This window comes from Marmota flaviventris, chromosome 1 (genome assembly GCF_047511675.1).
Source record: "Marmota flaviventris isolate mMarFla1 chromosome 1, mMarFla1.hap1, whole genome shotgun sequence".
NCBI lineage: Eukaryota > Metazoa > Chordata > Mammalia > Rodentia > Sciuridae > Marmota > Marmota flaviventris.
The window spans coordinates 59,120,755-59,136,224 of record NC_092498.1 but is presented as its reverse complement, the minus strand read 5'-3'; the positions used below and the strand labels follow the sequence as shown (position 1 = coordinate 59,136,224).

The window sequence follows — 15,470 nt, the reverse complement described above, 5'->3', positions numbered from 1 at the left end:
TTTTGGGGAAAATGTGTATTTTATTAATGGATATTTTATTAAAAATCCAGCTAAAAACTTACTGAGAAATTGTCTCTGATTTAACAGCCAAGTTCATGTGTTCATTTTTAACTGTTAGTACACCCACAAAATAGGGTTTCCTACCTGTTACCAGGTTGATGTGTTCCACATCCCAGATTAATAGAAAACTGTATCATGTGAGACATTGTAGAAGGGAGAACAGGTAAGACGTGGAAAAAGTCTACAGCCCAGACATTCCTATTATGTCCTTGATGGTTCTTTTGCCTGAGACAAAATTTGGTAGCAGGAGTCTGAAGTTCAGGGTTGATGACCACGGACACCAAAGATGGAACCTTCCAAATAAAGGAAACCAAATCACTCATAACCTTTCCTATGTTTGTCAATGTGTATTCTCATAGGTTCTCTCTAGTCATCGCTAAATACATAACTGCCATCTGTTGAGCATCAGGCAATAGCCCTGTGTTCCATTTGTTATTTCATGTAGAAGATGCTGTCAAGGAGCATTTTTTTTTTTAGTGACTCAGAATTCCTCCTTTTAAGACAAGTGTGGCTTCTTGTGTGTGATTGATAGGGCTCTCTGTTCAAAGACAAATTGGTCTAAGGTTTTAAAAAGGTTTATCCATTTTATCTACGTTAGCACAAGACAAAGGCAACTTGACATTTACTTGGCTTTATCAATAGTGCTTTGGAAAGTGGATTTGTATGATATTAATGGTTTTCCAAACCAGGTATTCTGAAAATAGTACTCTAAGCAGAAACTTTCAGAGCCAATGAGTTAATGTATAACTTATACAATTGATTTGGTCTGAGACACGCAGATGCCAGACCAGATATAACCCCACCATGTCCCTGCTGTAAAAGTAGTTCACTAAGAAATCCCAAGTGGTATAACATGGGAACATGCTGGATATTGTCATCAATATTGGCGATAAAGCTGACTAATGAGCATGTGGGTATAATCTCAGCACAGGTAAGTCTATTATAATAAAAATAATTTAAATCTGATACCCTATGACAAGCATCTCACATGATTTGACGATATTTGCAAATAACCAGAGACAATATTTGCCCTGTATCCACAGGGCAAAGGAAAAAGGTCAACCTCAGTCACTCTAATTAGCAAAGAATAAAGCAAAGGTAACATAAAAGTTCTGTTACAATGTCATCTGCCTAACAAATCTCAAAAGGCTGGATAAATACTTATTAAGCTTGATAGCAAGGCTGTAAGGCTGCATAATTACAGTCATATTTAGAGCTTTCCTGGGGACAAGAATAACTGTCAGTCAGAGTATTTGGTTCCATTTTATTATTGCTGATGGGCTATAATTCTTTCTTCTTGATAAAATCTAATTTTTATTTGTATCAGAAATAAAAGTGAATATTAAAATGTCCATGTCACTTTTTTTTTTAAACTGGCAATTTCTTGGGCTGCCAGGAAAGGGATTTATTCTCTGTATCTGGCATGGTCTTCATGGTTTTGACTTTGGCTTGTCTGGGGAGTTGTGAGGTGAGCATTTGGCACAAGGATTGGGAGTTGTACCTTATATGAGGAATAGGAAAGAGTATCCAGTGCAATGTGCTCTTTTCTTCCTTCTATCTTTGCATACAAGATAATGTCATTTTCATGAGAATCTCCGGGGTCACAAATTCCTCCTGCACCAAATAAAAATTTCGTGGTGTTAGTACCAACCTGCATTCCCCAAACATCAAATACAGTGTTAAATTTCAGAATAAGAAATAACTATGCCACCCAGATGTCACTTAATAATCCTAGGGGCTGCAGTTGTATCTCAATGGTAGAATACTTTCCTCACACGTATGAGGCACTGGATTTGATCCTAAGCACCACAAAAAATAAAATAAATAAAACAAAGGTATTGTGTTCACCTACAACTAAAAAATTGATCCTAAACAAAGATAATCAAACCCAAGGAAATCATTCATGAAGATAGTTCAGATGAGCCATGCTAAAGACTTGATATTTGTGAAGGTCAAAGTAACTATTTGCTTAATGGGATTACTCAAGTAAATGTCTGTGTGTAGCAGGACAACATGTCTCTGTTTCAACCCACATTAAAAATGATGTGCTTTTGGGGAGAGAAAGGGGCTGAATTAGAGCAAATTATATTCCATCCTTTTATACATTACATCAAAATGAGTTCTAGTGTAATATATAACTAAAAAGAATCAATAAAAAGATGTGCTCTTGCTTTTTAATAAACCATTACTTTCTTATATTTGAGATCTTTATGGTCAAAGTTCAGAACCTATTGATTATGATTTTAAAACAAGTTTGGTGATGCACTGCATTAAAGACTTATAAAGTGGTGTCATTCAGGCTGTTGCAAAGTAATACCTATGGTATTTTAGCATATATATTTGTATTTTAAGTGAGGTTCATTTTACATTTTTCATTTTTATATTTGGTACTTCATTTGATTGTTGGAAGGTACATAAAGTAGTTATTCACTATCTACTTCACAGTCCACATGAAATGATATGCTATTAGAACTGGAAGGTACTTAAGATTTTTCTGATGATGAAATTGAATATCACGGAAGGTACTGGAAGTTCAAAATCATTTAACCAGCTGGAGGAAAAGCCACAAGTAGATACAAGTCTTTTACCCTTTGATCCTCTGTATTTTAGTCAGCGTTTTCATTGCTGTGACCAAAAGACCTGACTGCAACAATTTTAGAGGAGGAAGAGTTTATTTGAGGCTCACAGTTTTAGAGGTGGTGGAAGGATGTGGTGGAGGAAAACAGCTTAGGATAACCATCAGGAAGCAGAGTGAGAACTCACTCACCAGGGACAAAAATGTATACCCCAAAGGCACACTCCCAGTGATCTACTTCCTCTAGCCACTTCTACCTGCCTGGTTACACACCCCCCATCATCCATTCAAGTGCATTAATGCATTGATTCAGTTAAGGCTTTCATAACCCAATCATTTTACTTCTAAACTTTCTTGCATTATCTCACACATGAGCTTTTGGGGGACACTTCATATCTAAACCATAACACTGTTCTTTTCACTACTGTGCTTTGCCAATAATTCTTGCTATTTCTGACTTCTATCCATCGTCTGCATAACCTAGATTTTAAAGGATCCCATGTCTAACTATATGCCTCTCCCCACCCACCATTATCCTTCATATCAGTCATAATCATGACAACAAAAGTGTGAATGTGTATATACAATTACTGGAAAATATCCTATCTTTAAGGCCCAAAGTTTGTAACATTATTACAAACTTTTATTATTATTATTTTTTGTGGTGGTGGGGATTGAACCCAGGGCCTTGTGCATGAGAGGTGAGCAGTCTACTAATTGAGCTATATTCCCAGCCCCACAAACTTTAATTATTATCTGAAAATTCTTTCAGTTCTTAAATCAGCCACTTTCAATGTTAATTTTTATCTATAGGCACCCGCTGTTGCTAGCACTCTATGGTGCCAGTAATGGAATCCCAGAGTTCTAGAATGAGATTACCCTTTGAGAATTAAACTAGGAAAATAAATATTGGTTGAGACTCACAACGTGAAATAAAACACACCAAGAAAGGGTCAATTGCTTATAAATGGTTGATTCAAAATCCATTAGCGTAACTGGTTCTGATCTTGGGAAGAAATGATTTTCTAAGTGATGTTAAATAAGAAAACTAGAAAGAATCCAATCAGTAGAAGAAATCTCATAATAATAGAAGAAATATTAGCAAAAAAAGAAGGACATCATAGAGCAAGACTTTGACAGGATGTCTATAGCCTGGACAGGAATAAAAGGGTTTTTAATGATAAAGGCAAGTCCTGTTAATTCATTTGGCAAGAAGTATCCTGCAGTGAAGAATGATATATCAGATTATCATAGTTCTGGAATTCTTGCCATTAAAATGACTGGGTGATAGGTATATCTGATTTGATCCTATAAACATTGTTTATTCCTTAATGCTTAACGGTTAAAATTGTCATACTTATTGAGAAGAATTATGATTTGTCCGTAAGCCTCCTCAGAGCTTTTAGCAGGAGCCATTCTCCAAGATCCCATTTCTGGGATTAATTAAGAAAACTGATTTTTTTCTGAATCTATAAGCCTGAGACCTGCATAGTGACAGTAATGACTCCACCAAGGTCACCAGTGAAGCCCATTTTGATTGGCAAGCTGTCTTATTTATATAACTTCCTTAAAATTTCATCTTCCTAAATGTAACAATTCTCAATAATCTAAACTAATAGTTAAACAGATGACTTGTAATTGCTTTGGAAGCACACTACTGGAATTATACTGTGCAAACACTCTAAACTCAATTCTCCTAGGCTAATTCTAAAATTATTTGGCATTTTTGAGAAGCACCAGTGGAAGTAACCCAATAAATTGTCTTGATTGCAGAGAAGCCAGGGTCTGGCTTGAAAACTAAGCTTCTTTAAGATAGACTAGAGGATTCTGGGAGTTTGCTACTAGAGTATCTAGTAGAGCCAGAGAAGGAGGAAGTTCAGCACACATTCTTACTCTATTGCTGTGTTCCTAGAGCTGCCTAGGGGTTTGTGGGATAGCAATAAATTACAGGGTGGAGCTGTGGAAATTAACTTCCATATTTGGTCAAAAAGTTTTGGAGAGTAGATTGAGATTCCGGCTCATGACATACTGATCTTATAGTTCAGTCACTTGTGAGAAAATCTGCCTGATAATCTGTTTAATTCCCAAAGAAGACGGAGGAGAATGATTCCAGGTGGGATGACAGGGAAATGATCTGCAGCATAGAGAATGCCACAGAGAATAAGGTCAAAGGTCAAATAGGATAAGGCTGAGAGATCAACAGGGACTTTTGAGAAAGAATTCCCAATGTGAAATGCCTGGGAAACTAAAGCACATGGAGTTAAAAAAAAAAAAAAAAAAAAGTCTGCTCCTTCAAGAACTTATTCCATAGAGTTAAGAAGAGATATGGTCTGGATCTTGAGGAAAGGGCAGTATCTGTGGTTTTCCAGCTTCACAAAGAATTGATGGTGGAAATGGTGGTAGGCAATGTCTGGACCAGGGTTTTATTTTGGGCCAGACTTTCGAGCACTTACTGTGTGCAGTGATATAGTCAGCTTTGTGTTGTTGGGACTGAAATATCCAACAAGAACAACTTAGAGGAGGAAAAGTTTATTTTGGCTCATAGTATCAGAGGCCTCAGTCCACAGACGACTGCATTGCACTTGGACAAAGGTGAGGCATTAAATCATGGTAGAAGGTCAAGGATCCAGGGATAATATAATCCCCAAGCAACCCCTCAGTGACCTATATCCTTCAGCATATTCTACCTGACTATAGTTACCACCCATTAATCCATTTAAAATTTTAATCCACTGATTATGTTACAGTCCATCACAATCTAATCATTTTACCTCTGAACATGTCTTTATTGTCTCACACATGAGCTTTCTGGGACACCTCAACCATAACAGTTCTATAACGAGCCCATACTACCAAAGTCAAGTCTGTAGTTAACATTATTTTGTTTGACTCCAAATTTACACTACCACTCAGAAGGGAAGTCTTGGATGATGGTATTTGTTTTCCTGTTTGTTGTTTGTTAAGTAGTACTGAGGATTGAACCCAGGGCCTCATGCATGCTAGGCAAGCAATCTATCACTGAGCTATATCCCCAGCCTGAATGATGGTATTTATAAAGCATTAACATTTGGCATGTAGATATGTTTGCCTCAGGTAAATTTGCCTATTTAAATATTTATAGGATTAAGTAATATGAACTGAAAATAGAGAAAGTAGATATGATAATAATGTAGATCTCATCCTAATGGATGCTTGTTGCTCAAGGTCAACCACCCATAGAGAACATCTTGTGATTTTAACATTAGCATCATAGTTTTAGCATTTATTACAAACTTCAACATTTTGATAAGTACAGTTAGTAAAGTCACCATAAATGATGGTGTCTGGAGGAAAGGATCCATGTTAAAAACAAAATTCCCTTTTAGAAAAATCAGGTTTTTTTTAAAAAAATTGAGTATTGAGCACATTCGCAGGCTTACCAGGAAAAAGAACTAAAAAGGTTAAAGGTCACAGATGGTGTGGGTTTGGTGCACCACACCTAAAGACATAGGACCCAAATTATCAATTCTCTGTGATTTCATTAACTTGTTCCCTGTGCCCCCTGTGCTTTCCTAAGAATAGTCCATGAACTGCATCTGCTTGTCAGAGAGATGCAAGACATGTGGGAGCCTCGCCCAGCCCAGAATGGCCGAAGAAGGTCCAAAGGGAGCCAAGACATTAAAATGTTGATAGACTTTATCTGAAAGAGCCCTCTGAGGGTAATTTATCAGTTCTGTGAAGTTTCAGTGACAGCAGCTCCTGCAAGAAGAAATGAATTCTTCCTTAGCTTCATAGCCTTTGATGCATTGTGGAAAGTAGCACTCAGGGGGCATCTCGCATAGCAATGAATGCAAAAAAGGATTTCAATAAAAGCTAGATGAATGGATGTTTTTAAGTATTTTAAATACTGTTTTAAGTAGCATTTAAGATACTTATTTATACGAGGAAAGTGATTTTGAGGCTTTGCTATTTGCAGAGTGTTGGACTAGAAGAGGAAATACATCTTGACTTCAAAAAATTTGTTATTTAGTGAGGAAAAACAAGACCGGTATACAGGAGTCTCTCTTATTCCTAATTTTGTTTCCATTGTTTATTTTCCATGGTCAACTACAGTCTGAAAATATTAACGTCTGTCTTGCCTTGTCTAAGACAGAGAGACCACAATTACATAATATTTATTGCAGTTATTACAATTGTTCTATTTTATTACTAGTTATTGTTATCAATCCCATACTATGCCTAATATATCAATCAAATTGTATCATAGATATGTGTATGTATAAAGAACCAGTATATATAGGGTACAGTACTGTCTGTGGCTTCAGGTATCCATTGGAGATTTTTGAACATATTAATAAGGAGGATATGTTGCTACTTATATGAAAAAATGACTAGAAACTGTTGTGCACCACAGCTGTAGCAAAAATGCAGAGAAAAAAGATATAAATATGAGCTGAAAGAACTGAGCACATTGTAGATGCTAATAAATACTTATTGGACGACCAATAAACAAATAATCAAATGAATGATGTCTGTTAGGTTATTTTTGTCCTGTTCATTGAATTCTGGCTCTAAAAACAGTGCTGAATACTGGCCCTTAATGAATTTGTGTTTGAATAAATGAATGTATAAACAAAGGAAACAGACTTTGAACTGAATTTTGGAAACTGGATAAGTTTTCCAGAAATTACATTCACAAAAATCTGATAGGAAGTAAGCATATAATATATCATGGACAGGGTCTGAGGGGGAGGGGGTATGATGCCCTTTAGATTAACAATTAGCCACTGATTCTCCAAAGGTGCCAGAGGGGTTACTTATAAACCACCTTATGATAAATCCCTTCCCATAGTACTTTCTTTCCCACTAGCTATCAAAGTTTCAGTTTTTTTCTATAGGTCCAGTCTTATCCTATCCCACCATATCCTACCTTACCCTCTCCTCCCCTCTCCTGTCCTAAAACAAACAAGTTCCCTGGATACCGTGGTTTCCTCAAGATCCAGACTTCATTTGTTTTCTTAACTCTACTGATGACATTCTTGAAGGAACAGTCCTAGTTCAGTGACATGTTATTTTCTTTTTTTTTTTTTTTTAACTCCATGTACTTTGGCTTCCCAGGTGCTACACATTAGGGATGCTCTCTGGAAGGTCACTGGTGGCCTCCCAGCTTTTTCCTGGTTGGCCTTTCTCTTTGTGGCATTCTGTACACTGCAGATCACCTCCTGTCATCCCACTTGGATCACTCTCTTTCATCCTCCTTTGGTGTCAAATGACAGACCTTCTTCAGACCTCCTTTGAAACCCTGTCTCAGTCTCCTTTGCCCACTCTGTCCTTCTACCTATATCTAACTAAGGGTTCTTCCTAAGAATTTTTCAGATCTTATGCTACTTCCACTTGGGAGACATGGCAAGCCCAGGGGTTCCAGTTGTCACCTGCATGTGGAAGATTTTCAAATCTGACTCAAACCCTGAATAGAATTTCTTCTTTCCCATGACAGTCTAGAAACCCCAGTCTTAACATATCTAATAACAAAATATTCTCCACATTTGACTCCTTTTTTGGATATTTCCTAGTTTAGGAAAATGACACTATCTTTCCAGTCACCCTGAAGAGAAATCTGTGTCCTCTCCAGTATAGTTCTCACCCCATCCCCCCACCCCCACAGTCAACTCTTCAGTTATCCCCTCTCTGTCCCTTCTGTGACATTACCACCATTACTGCCTGGATTCTTTCGTTGCTCGGTCTAGTGCAATAGCCTCCTGATTTAGGGTAGCCGGATACACACATTGCATGGAAAATATTTATACAAAAATTATTGTTTGTCTGTAATATGTTTAATTGGGGTTGCATTTTTTCTTTTACCTTTTTCTTTTTTTCTCTCTCTTTCTTCCATCTGACAAACTTGCCCTAACTAGAATACTGCCTTCTGATTTCATATTGTTTCAATCTTTCTTTCATTCTTTTGTCAGAATCATCATTCTAAAGCCCACCAGATGGTATTCTACAGAACCAACAAGAACTCTCTGATAACCCCAGGTAACCTAGAAAAAGAAAACTCTTCAGGATTAAAGAAAATCACTACTCAGCTCCAATTCACTTTTCTAGCTCAGTCTTCCATGCTTCCATTCATCTGTGTGTGAGAAATCACCCAGCCCAAAACATACCATGTACTTTTATTTTCATGCTTCCCCCCCCCCACAAATGGCTTAGCTTAGAATTCTCTTCTTCCTTTAATTGCAAATCACGCCCACTCTTCAAGGCGGAGTTCAAATGCCATCTCCTTTATGAAGCTTTACCTTTATCCCTCCACTACAGTTTCCCACTGTGATTGCTCAGGGTTTTTTTCTGCACTTCCATAGCAGTTTCATTCCACTACAGCAGCCTGCATTCTCCCTTGTACATAGTTAGGTGTTACTTGTGGGCAGGAGCTGTGTCTAAGTAATTTTTAAATCCATAGCAACAAAGAGATGTAAGTCTATGTATTACTCACTGTTTTGAGTGCTTTGTGGGTATTAACTCATTTGACCAGCAACACTGTGATTCTGGTGGCATTATTCTCCCAAGTTGTAATCTCTACACATCCTAGTTCAGAGCTCTACATTTAATAGACATTTATTACTTTTAATTGAATGGAGATGATTTATTTGGGATAATGTACTTCTTTGGGTTCCTTCGAGTTAATTTTCCTGTATAATCAACACTATTTTTAATTCATTAGTTAATAACTTGCTTTGCTCTAGAAAGAAATAAAGATGACTTAATATCTCACATATAGACACTTATAAAAAGGAATTTACACAACGAGGACTTAATCTTATATAAACATACTTAACTGGGTTGCTTTTCTGTGAAAAAGTCAAGAATTCAAATATATTATGTAAAAAAATGGTAAAAAGGGAAAAAATCTAAATTAGATTGGCATAATAAATATTCATTCCAACTTTTTTTTTTTTTTGCAATAGGTTTCTCAGGAATTGCTTTTAATAAAATGAGAGACAGCATGAACATGAATTATTTAGAGGAAATGAACTCTGAGCCTTTAAATATACAAACCATTTCAAAGTCAAGGCAAGGATTTTCTTAAATGTGAGATTACATTATTTTCTATCTATGACTTCTCAGTTATCAAACAGATCATTATTGGAAACGAGTTAGCATCACACAGGCAATATGCTTGAGAGCATGATACAGTCCTGAGGTTTACCATGCAAATCTGAGCTGGATGATTGTCAAAGAGGTGAAGTGAGGAATGTGAGATAAATAGCCACGGCCAAAGAAGCCTAGATTCAGGAGACCTGTTTGTCCTGCTGAACTGACATCTCTGCTAGGAAGTTCAAAGGTAGACAATGTTTGTTTCCTGTTTCACTTCCAGATGTTGCCTGTGCTTTCCCAGTCACTCAACAAAGAAGGCATGTGACAACTACACACATTTCTGGAATGACATCAGGAAAAAACATGTCACCGTGGCTCTTGTTGACTAGCAGGCTAAATTTTAGGGGAGGGTGGTTCACCAGTTTCAAACCCCTAATTCTTCCCTAGGTATTTTTCCAGCTTTGTTTACTCTAAAATAAATCTAAAGAAAAAGGGGCTTACGAATACTTCCTTTCTTTATGTGTTTGCAAAAAGAATGTAGAGAATATTACTAAAGAATGATAAAATGTTATAAACTTGTTTCTTTTACAGTCTCTCCCAACAAAGAGGTTAGGCAATGATGGGATATCCATTGAAAACAAATGACTTACCCTGACAGACTGCTTTTTGGTGAGGTTACTGGCTATGGACAAAGGAGTTGCTTTGCTCTTAGCTTTTCTCCTATTGTCTTCTCAGCCATGACCATAGAGCGAGAGGTGAAGGAAGGTATTGTGGCATTTTTCTTGAGGCCCAGTCATGGCATGCTAAGACTAGCTCTTGGCAAGAAGACACCAGCAGGACCCATGCCATAGGCCTTTGCTCTGTCCGCAAAGTTCATATTTCATGAATTTTCATTTTATATAGTAGATAACAAACAATCTTACTTCTTAGGAATAAGTCCTGGACTAGAATCTGCCCTAAGGTCAACAAAGTTTGTTCAAAATGTACCTACCCATAACGAAGTAAAATCTCAGGTTCCCGTAACCAGTAGTGTCCATGTATGGAGTGCATAATTTCCTCTCTCCGTCTTTGAGGAAGACCATTGATAAACCTGATTCTATTGTTCCGCACTCTGTACCGATAACAGCTCCCAAGATGTCCCATCTTAAAAAAAAAAAAAAAAAAAGTCATTGAGAGCAAATCTTTACAAAGTAAAAAATTCTGTTTTTAACTAAGAACATTTATTTAGCAATGAATGATTCTGAAATAAAGGTGTGGTACTGCAGACTTTAGGCAATGAATATACTTGGAACACATCCCATTCACAGTTATGGTTCTTCTTTAGAGAGACAATTTTTATTAGTACTATGCTAGTTTGTCTACCACATGGCCAGAGCGTGCTCCCAAGTAGGACAGTGTTTACTTTCAAAGTACTTGCAGTTCAGTTCAGGAATCAAATATGAACTAAGGAAACAGTGAACCATTGAATATCATAATATAAACCCTTGCATGGTATTTTGCATATTAAAAATTATTCTAGAATGAAAAGCTGTAATAGCTGCCAAAATTCCAGCAAGTTTTCAAAAAGGAGACAGGATTTAAAATGGGTCTGGTCCAATAGGTCTTTGGATATGTACAAGAGAATCAAAATAGCTAACTCCTATTTAGTGCTAACTTAGATGTCAGCTCCTTTTCTAGGCTGACACATTCTTCACATATTATACACATTTAATTCTCACAGTAACCCCATATGAGAGTAACTATTTCTATCCTAATTTTTTTCAAATTATTTATTTATTTATTTTGGTACTTGGGATTGAACCCAAAGGTACTTAACCACTGAGCCACATCCCTAGTCCTTTTTGTTTTTAATTTTGAGATAGGGTCTCTTTAGGTTGCTTAGGACCTTGTTAAGTTGCGGAAGCTGTCTTGAACTTGTGTGATCCTCATGTCTCAGCCTTCTGAGTCTCTGGAATTACATACCCAGTTCTATCACAATTTTGGATGGAGGAACTGAGATTCAGAGAAGTTTAGGACAGAAAACAAAGAATGGGGATGGTACTCAAATCCATGCAATATGACTTGAGAGCCTGTCATATACTGTATTTGGGGTTGATGACAACATGTGAGTAGAGGCTGAGAACTGGGTATGACCCTGACACTACTAACAGTGAGCTATCAATAGACGGTGGAGAGTGCATACTGGGGAACAGCAAAAACTATACTTGATTTGTAAATTGGAAGCAACTCATGAAGAGCTCAGATAGAGGATTTCAGACTCCATTTCAGCAGCCCTCAGGGTGATATTTCTAAAATGCAAACATGATTATGTCTCTCCTTTGCTTAAGGTCTTTCAGTGGCTCTCCATTGCTAACCAACAAATTCCAAACTCCGTAATGCAGAATATAAGGTCCTTCCTGGCCTGAAGCAAGAGCACTTTCCTAGCTCCACCTTTATACCAACTCTTTGGCTATATAACATGAATTTGAAGTTATTAAATTATTGTTTGTCAGACTTCCATAGCTTTAGTCACTGTCTACTGGCGAACTCAGAGTCATTCTTCAAGATGTCCTTTAAATATTGTACACCTTCCATAGGGACCTTCCCAGACTCCCTTACTTCCCCTAAATAGCCACACCATCTCTCTGACTTAGATTCTTCCTTCATGATGCCACTGCTCACTGCATATTGCTATTACTTCTTTATATGCCTTTCTTTATCTTGATGTGTCAACTCCTAAGACAGGTATTTTATTTTTATATTCTTAAATTTAGCCCAGTGTCCAATACCCAGTAGAAGCTCAATAATTCTGTGGAACTATGGAAGTATCAAAGGATTCTAGATCCAAAGAGGGTGTAAAACCTAATCCAATGGGCTTCCTGAATCCCATCTTCACTTTCCTCTGCTTTCTGTAGCTTCATCTTTACCCTCTCTTGTGAGACAACTCACTCTTTGCAGAGAGTAGGAAAACAGCTCCTTCTGCCCTTTCCACCCAGACCTTCCAAGGTTGAGAAAGGCCAAGGGCAGGTCTGATTTCTACTCCTTCTCCCAGATTGGTGATATGATATTTCAGTCACAAGGTCCCCTGTATCTAGACTTAATGACTGGTGACACCATGGTTGCCGAGCTTTGACTTCAGTCCTCCTTCCACATTGAAGTCATAGCCTTGAAGGTCAAGATTCTCTGCCTGATGGATCTTCGCGAAACCATCCGCCTATCTAGACCCAAGACTTGACGTGACCACTGAGCTTTAGCTTATCCATCAGCCTTGGCTCTGGGCACACACTTTAAATGTTCAATATGTTCAGAAAGATTTTTAGGTTTTGATCTCTTTTCAAGATTCAAGAGCTTCAATGAATAATCTTATATAACATTGGATCCTTTCTTCCCCCAAATGCCTCTCTTCTTGTCTATAATCTCTCTTCTCCCATTACAAATCTGATTCCTCTGTCTTTTCCCCTTCCTAAGTCTGACCCATCTGTTGCCACCCAAGTGCTGGTTTTGACAGTGAGAAGTGAAAATAAACTAGTAGGTCAGAGAATGCTCAGAGCTCTAAGCATTTATAGCACAACACAATGAAGAGGCCTTTAAAACTACTCAAAGAGAAATCTTGTAAAACTTTTATTATTTTTTTTAAATTATAACAGAAGTCAGAGATTGTTTTTTTTTTAAGAATGACCATAAACTTTTGATGTACACTGAGGTCATTTCCATGTTTTGGTCATTACTAGCAGGGCTGCATTCAAGGTCCTGTGTAAATGTTGACATGCACACAGCCTTTCTTTGCTGTGTCTGTGAGAGAGGATGCCTAATTCCCTAAGGCACTCATTGCATTACTGATTTTTTTTTTCTTTGCATTCACAATGGTACTACCTATCTTCACCTTAGGAGAATTGAAAAAATAGTGACTCAGATTATTTTCTATGTTATGGGGTTCTCATAAGAATCTCAGTTGTGAAACGTTAACAGGAGTACCATGTCTGGAAAAGGAATTACTGGGAGACATGTCACTTCCTTATCACTCCACTCTTCAATAAAACAATTGGATAAATACCTGTTCCCATCAGGAGGGTTTAAGATTCCTATCTCCCCACAAGTTCACCTTCACTTGATTTTGTCAAACTTTTATAATTTGGCCTAAGAGATGGAAATAAAACTTTATCACACTTTGACATTTCTGTGATTACTAATGAGGTTGGAAATCTTTTCATGTTTATGGCCAGTTGGGGTTGCTCTTTGAGTTGTCTATTTCTGACTTTTGTCCTTTTTCTACTAGGATCTGTCTCTTCTGGCTCATTTCCTTGTGATTTAAATTTTGTTTACTCTGGATAGTAACAGTAATCTTTCCTTGGCTAGTAACCTTTTCTTTTCTTTCTTTTTTTTTTCATTATGTTTATGTGTCTTTGGGTAATATAAAAAGTTTTTAATTTATCTTTTATTTATGGCTTGTAACTTTTTTCTGTTCAATAAATCTTTCCCTACCCTGAGAACATAAAGAGATTCCCTTGTACTTTTTCATATGATTTTAAAATTTTGTTTCTTACATTTATGTAGTTTTAATTCATTTGAAATTGATTTTGGATAATAAATAAAGTTGAGATCCAATTTTATTCTTTCTATACAGGCAACTGGTTATCCCAGCACCATTCACAATTTCCTCTCCAAATGATTGACTGGTAATGCCACTTCTGTCACAAAATAATCTCCTATAAATGTCTCCAGGCTCCAGCCCCATTACCCTACACAGCTATCTCTATGTTGAAACCAAGTGGTTTTAATTGCTATTTCTGTATAATAACTCTTGATAGCTGTCCCCCTCCCCACATGCCTTTCACTTCTTCACACTTGGCCTTGGCTGCTCGTCTGTGCTTATTCCTCCTAATGAATATGAGAATCACCTTGTTGAGTTCCATGAAAAACCCCGCTTGGACCTGGTTACGAATCCACCATTTCTGATTTTACTCAAAAGAAATAATCCAATTTAAGTTGTTGCTTCTCTATAAAAAATCTTTTTTTCTCTATTTGATTTTTTTTTTTTTTTGGTCTTGGTCTTTGGTATTCCAAAGGTTTTTGATGAATGAAGGTGTAGGTTATTTTATTTCTTATGCTTTGAGGACCTGATCAGCCTTGTCATTTTGAGGATTCATATCTTTAATCAGATCTGGAAAATTGTAAGTCACTGTCTTTAATATATTAACTTTTGCCCATTCTTTCTACATTTGTTCTGGAACTTTCACTAGACTATATATTTTATGTTATATTTTTCATGTCTCACACTTATTATCTTTATTTCTTTCTATACTGCATATTCTCTCCTATTCTCTCAGTTCTATCTCTAGTATAGTATTCTAATTCTTTAGCTCTTTCTAACTTTTAAAAACTACATAGTGAATATTTAATTCTATGACTGTATTTTTCATTTTTAAAAGCTCTCCTTGGTGCTTTTTAGCATCTATTAGGTTTTTAAAATAGTATCCCTTCTTTTAAAAAAATTCTTTAAAGTAATTTAATCATGTTTGTTTTATATCTCCCTCATATTTCTCTTTTACCAATTTCTCCTTTTTATGTATTTGCTGACTGTCCTTTTTGATGTATCATAAGATCATTTAGATAATAGTTTTACATTGTGAGTTTACCTTATTTCATTATGGAATTATTTCCATTGTGAATTCCACACACCTTGCAGGAGGGTTTCATATTTGTGTTTATGAGCACTTTGAAGCTTCCTTGGTTCTGAATTCTTTTTGACATTAATTTTTCAGTTAAGCATTTTCTTATAACCCAG

General features: G+C 36.7%; 1 protein-coding gene across 2 annotated transcripts in view; it reads right to left on the bottom strand.

Annotated features, from left to right (window-relative positions):
• Reln (reelin) overlaps positions 1–15,470 on the bottom strand; it is a 466,520-nt gene that overhangs the window by 153,834 nt on the left and 297,216 nt on the right. For both annotated transcript variants that reach the window (XM_027926303.3, XM_027926304.3), the window contains exons 12-14: positions 10,698–10,849; positions 1,562–1,674; positions 145–353 (exon numbers count right to left, since the gene is read on the bottom strand). In XM_027926303.3, the coding sequence (XP_027782104.3) occupies positions 145–353; positions 1,562–1,674; positions 10,698–10,849 (474 nt within the window). The remainder of the gene's footprint in view (positions 1–144; positions 354–1,561; positions 1,675–10,697; positions 10,850–15,470) is intronic.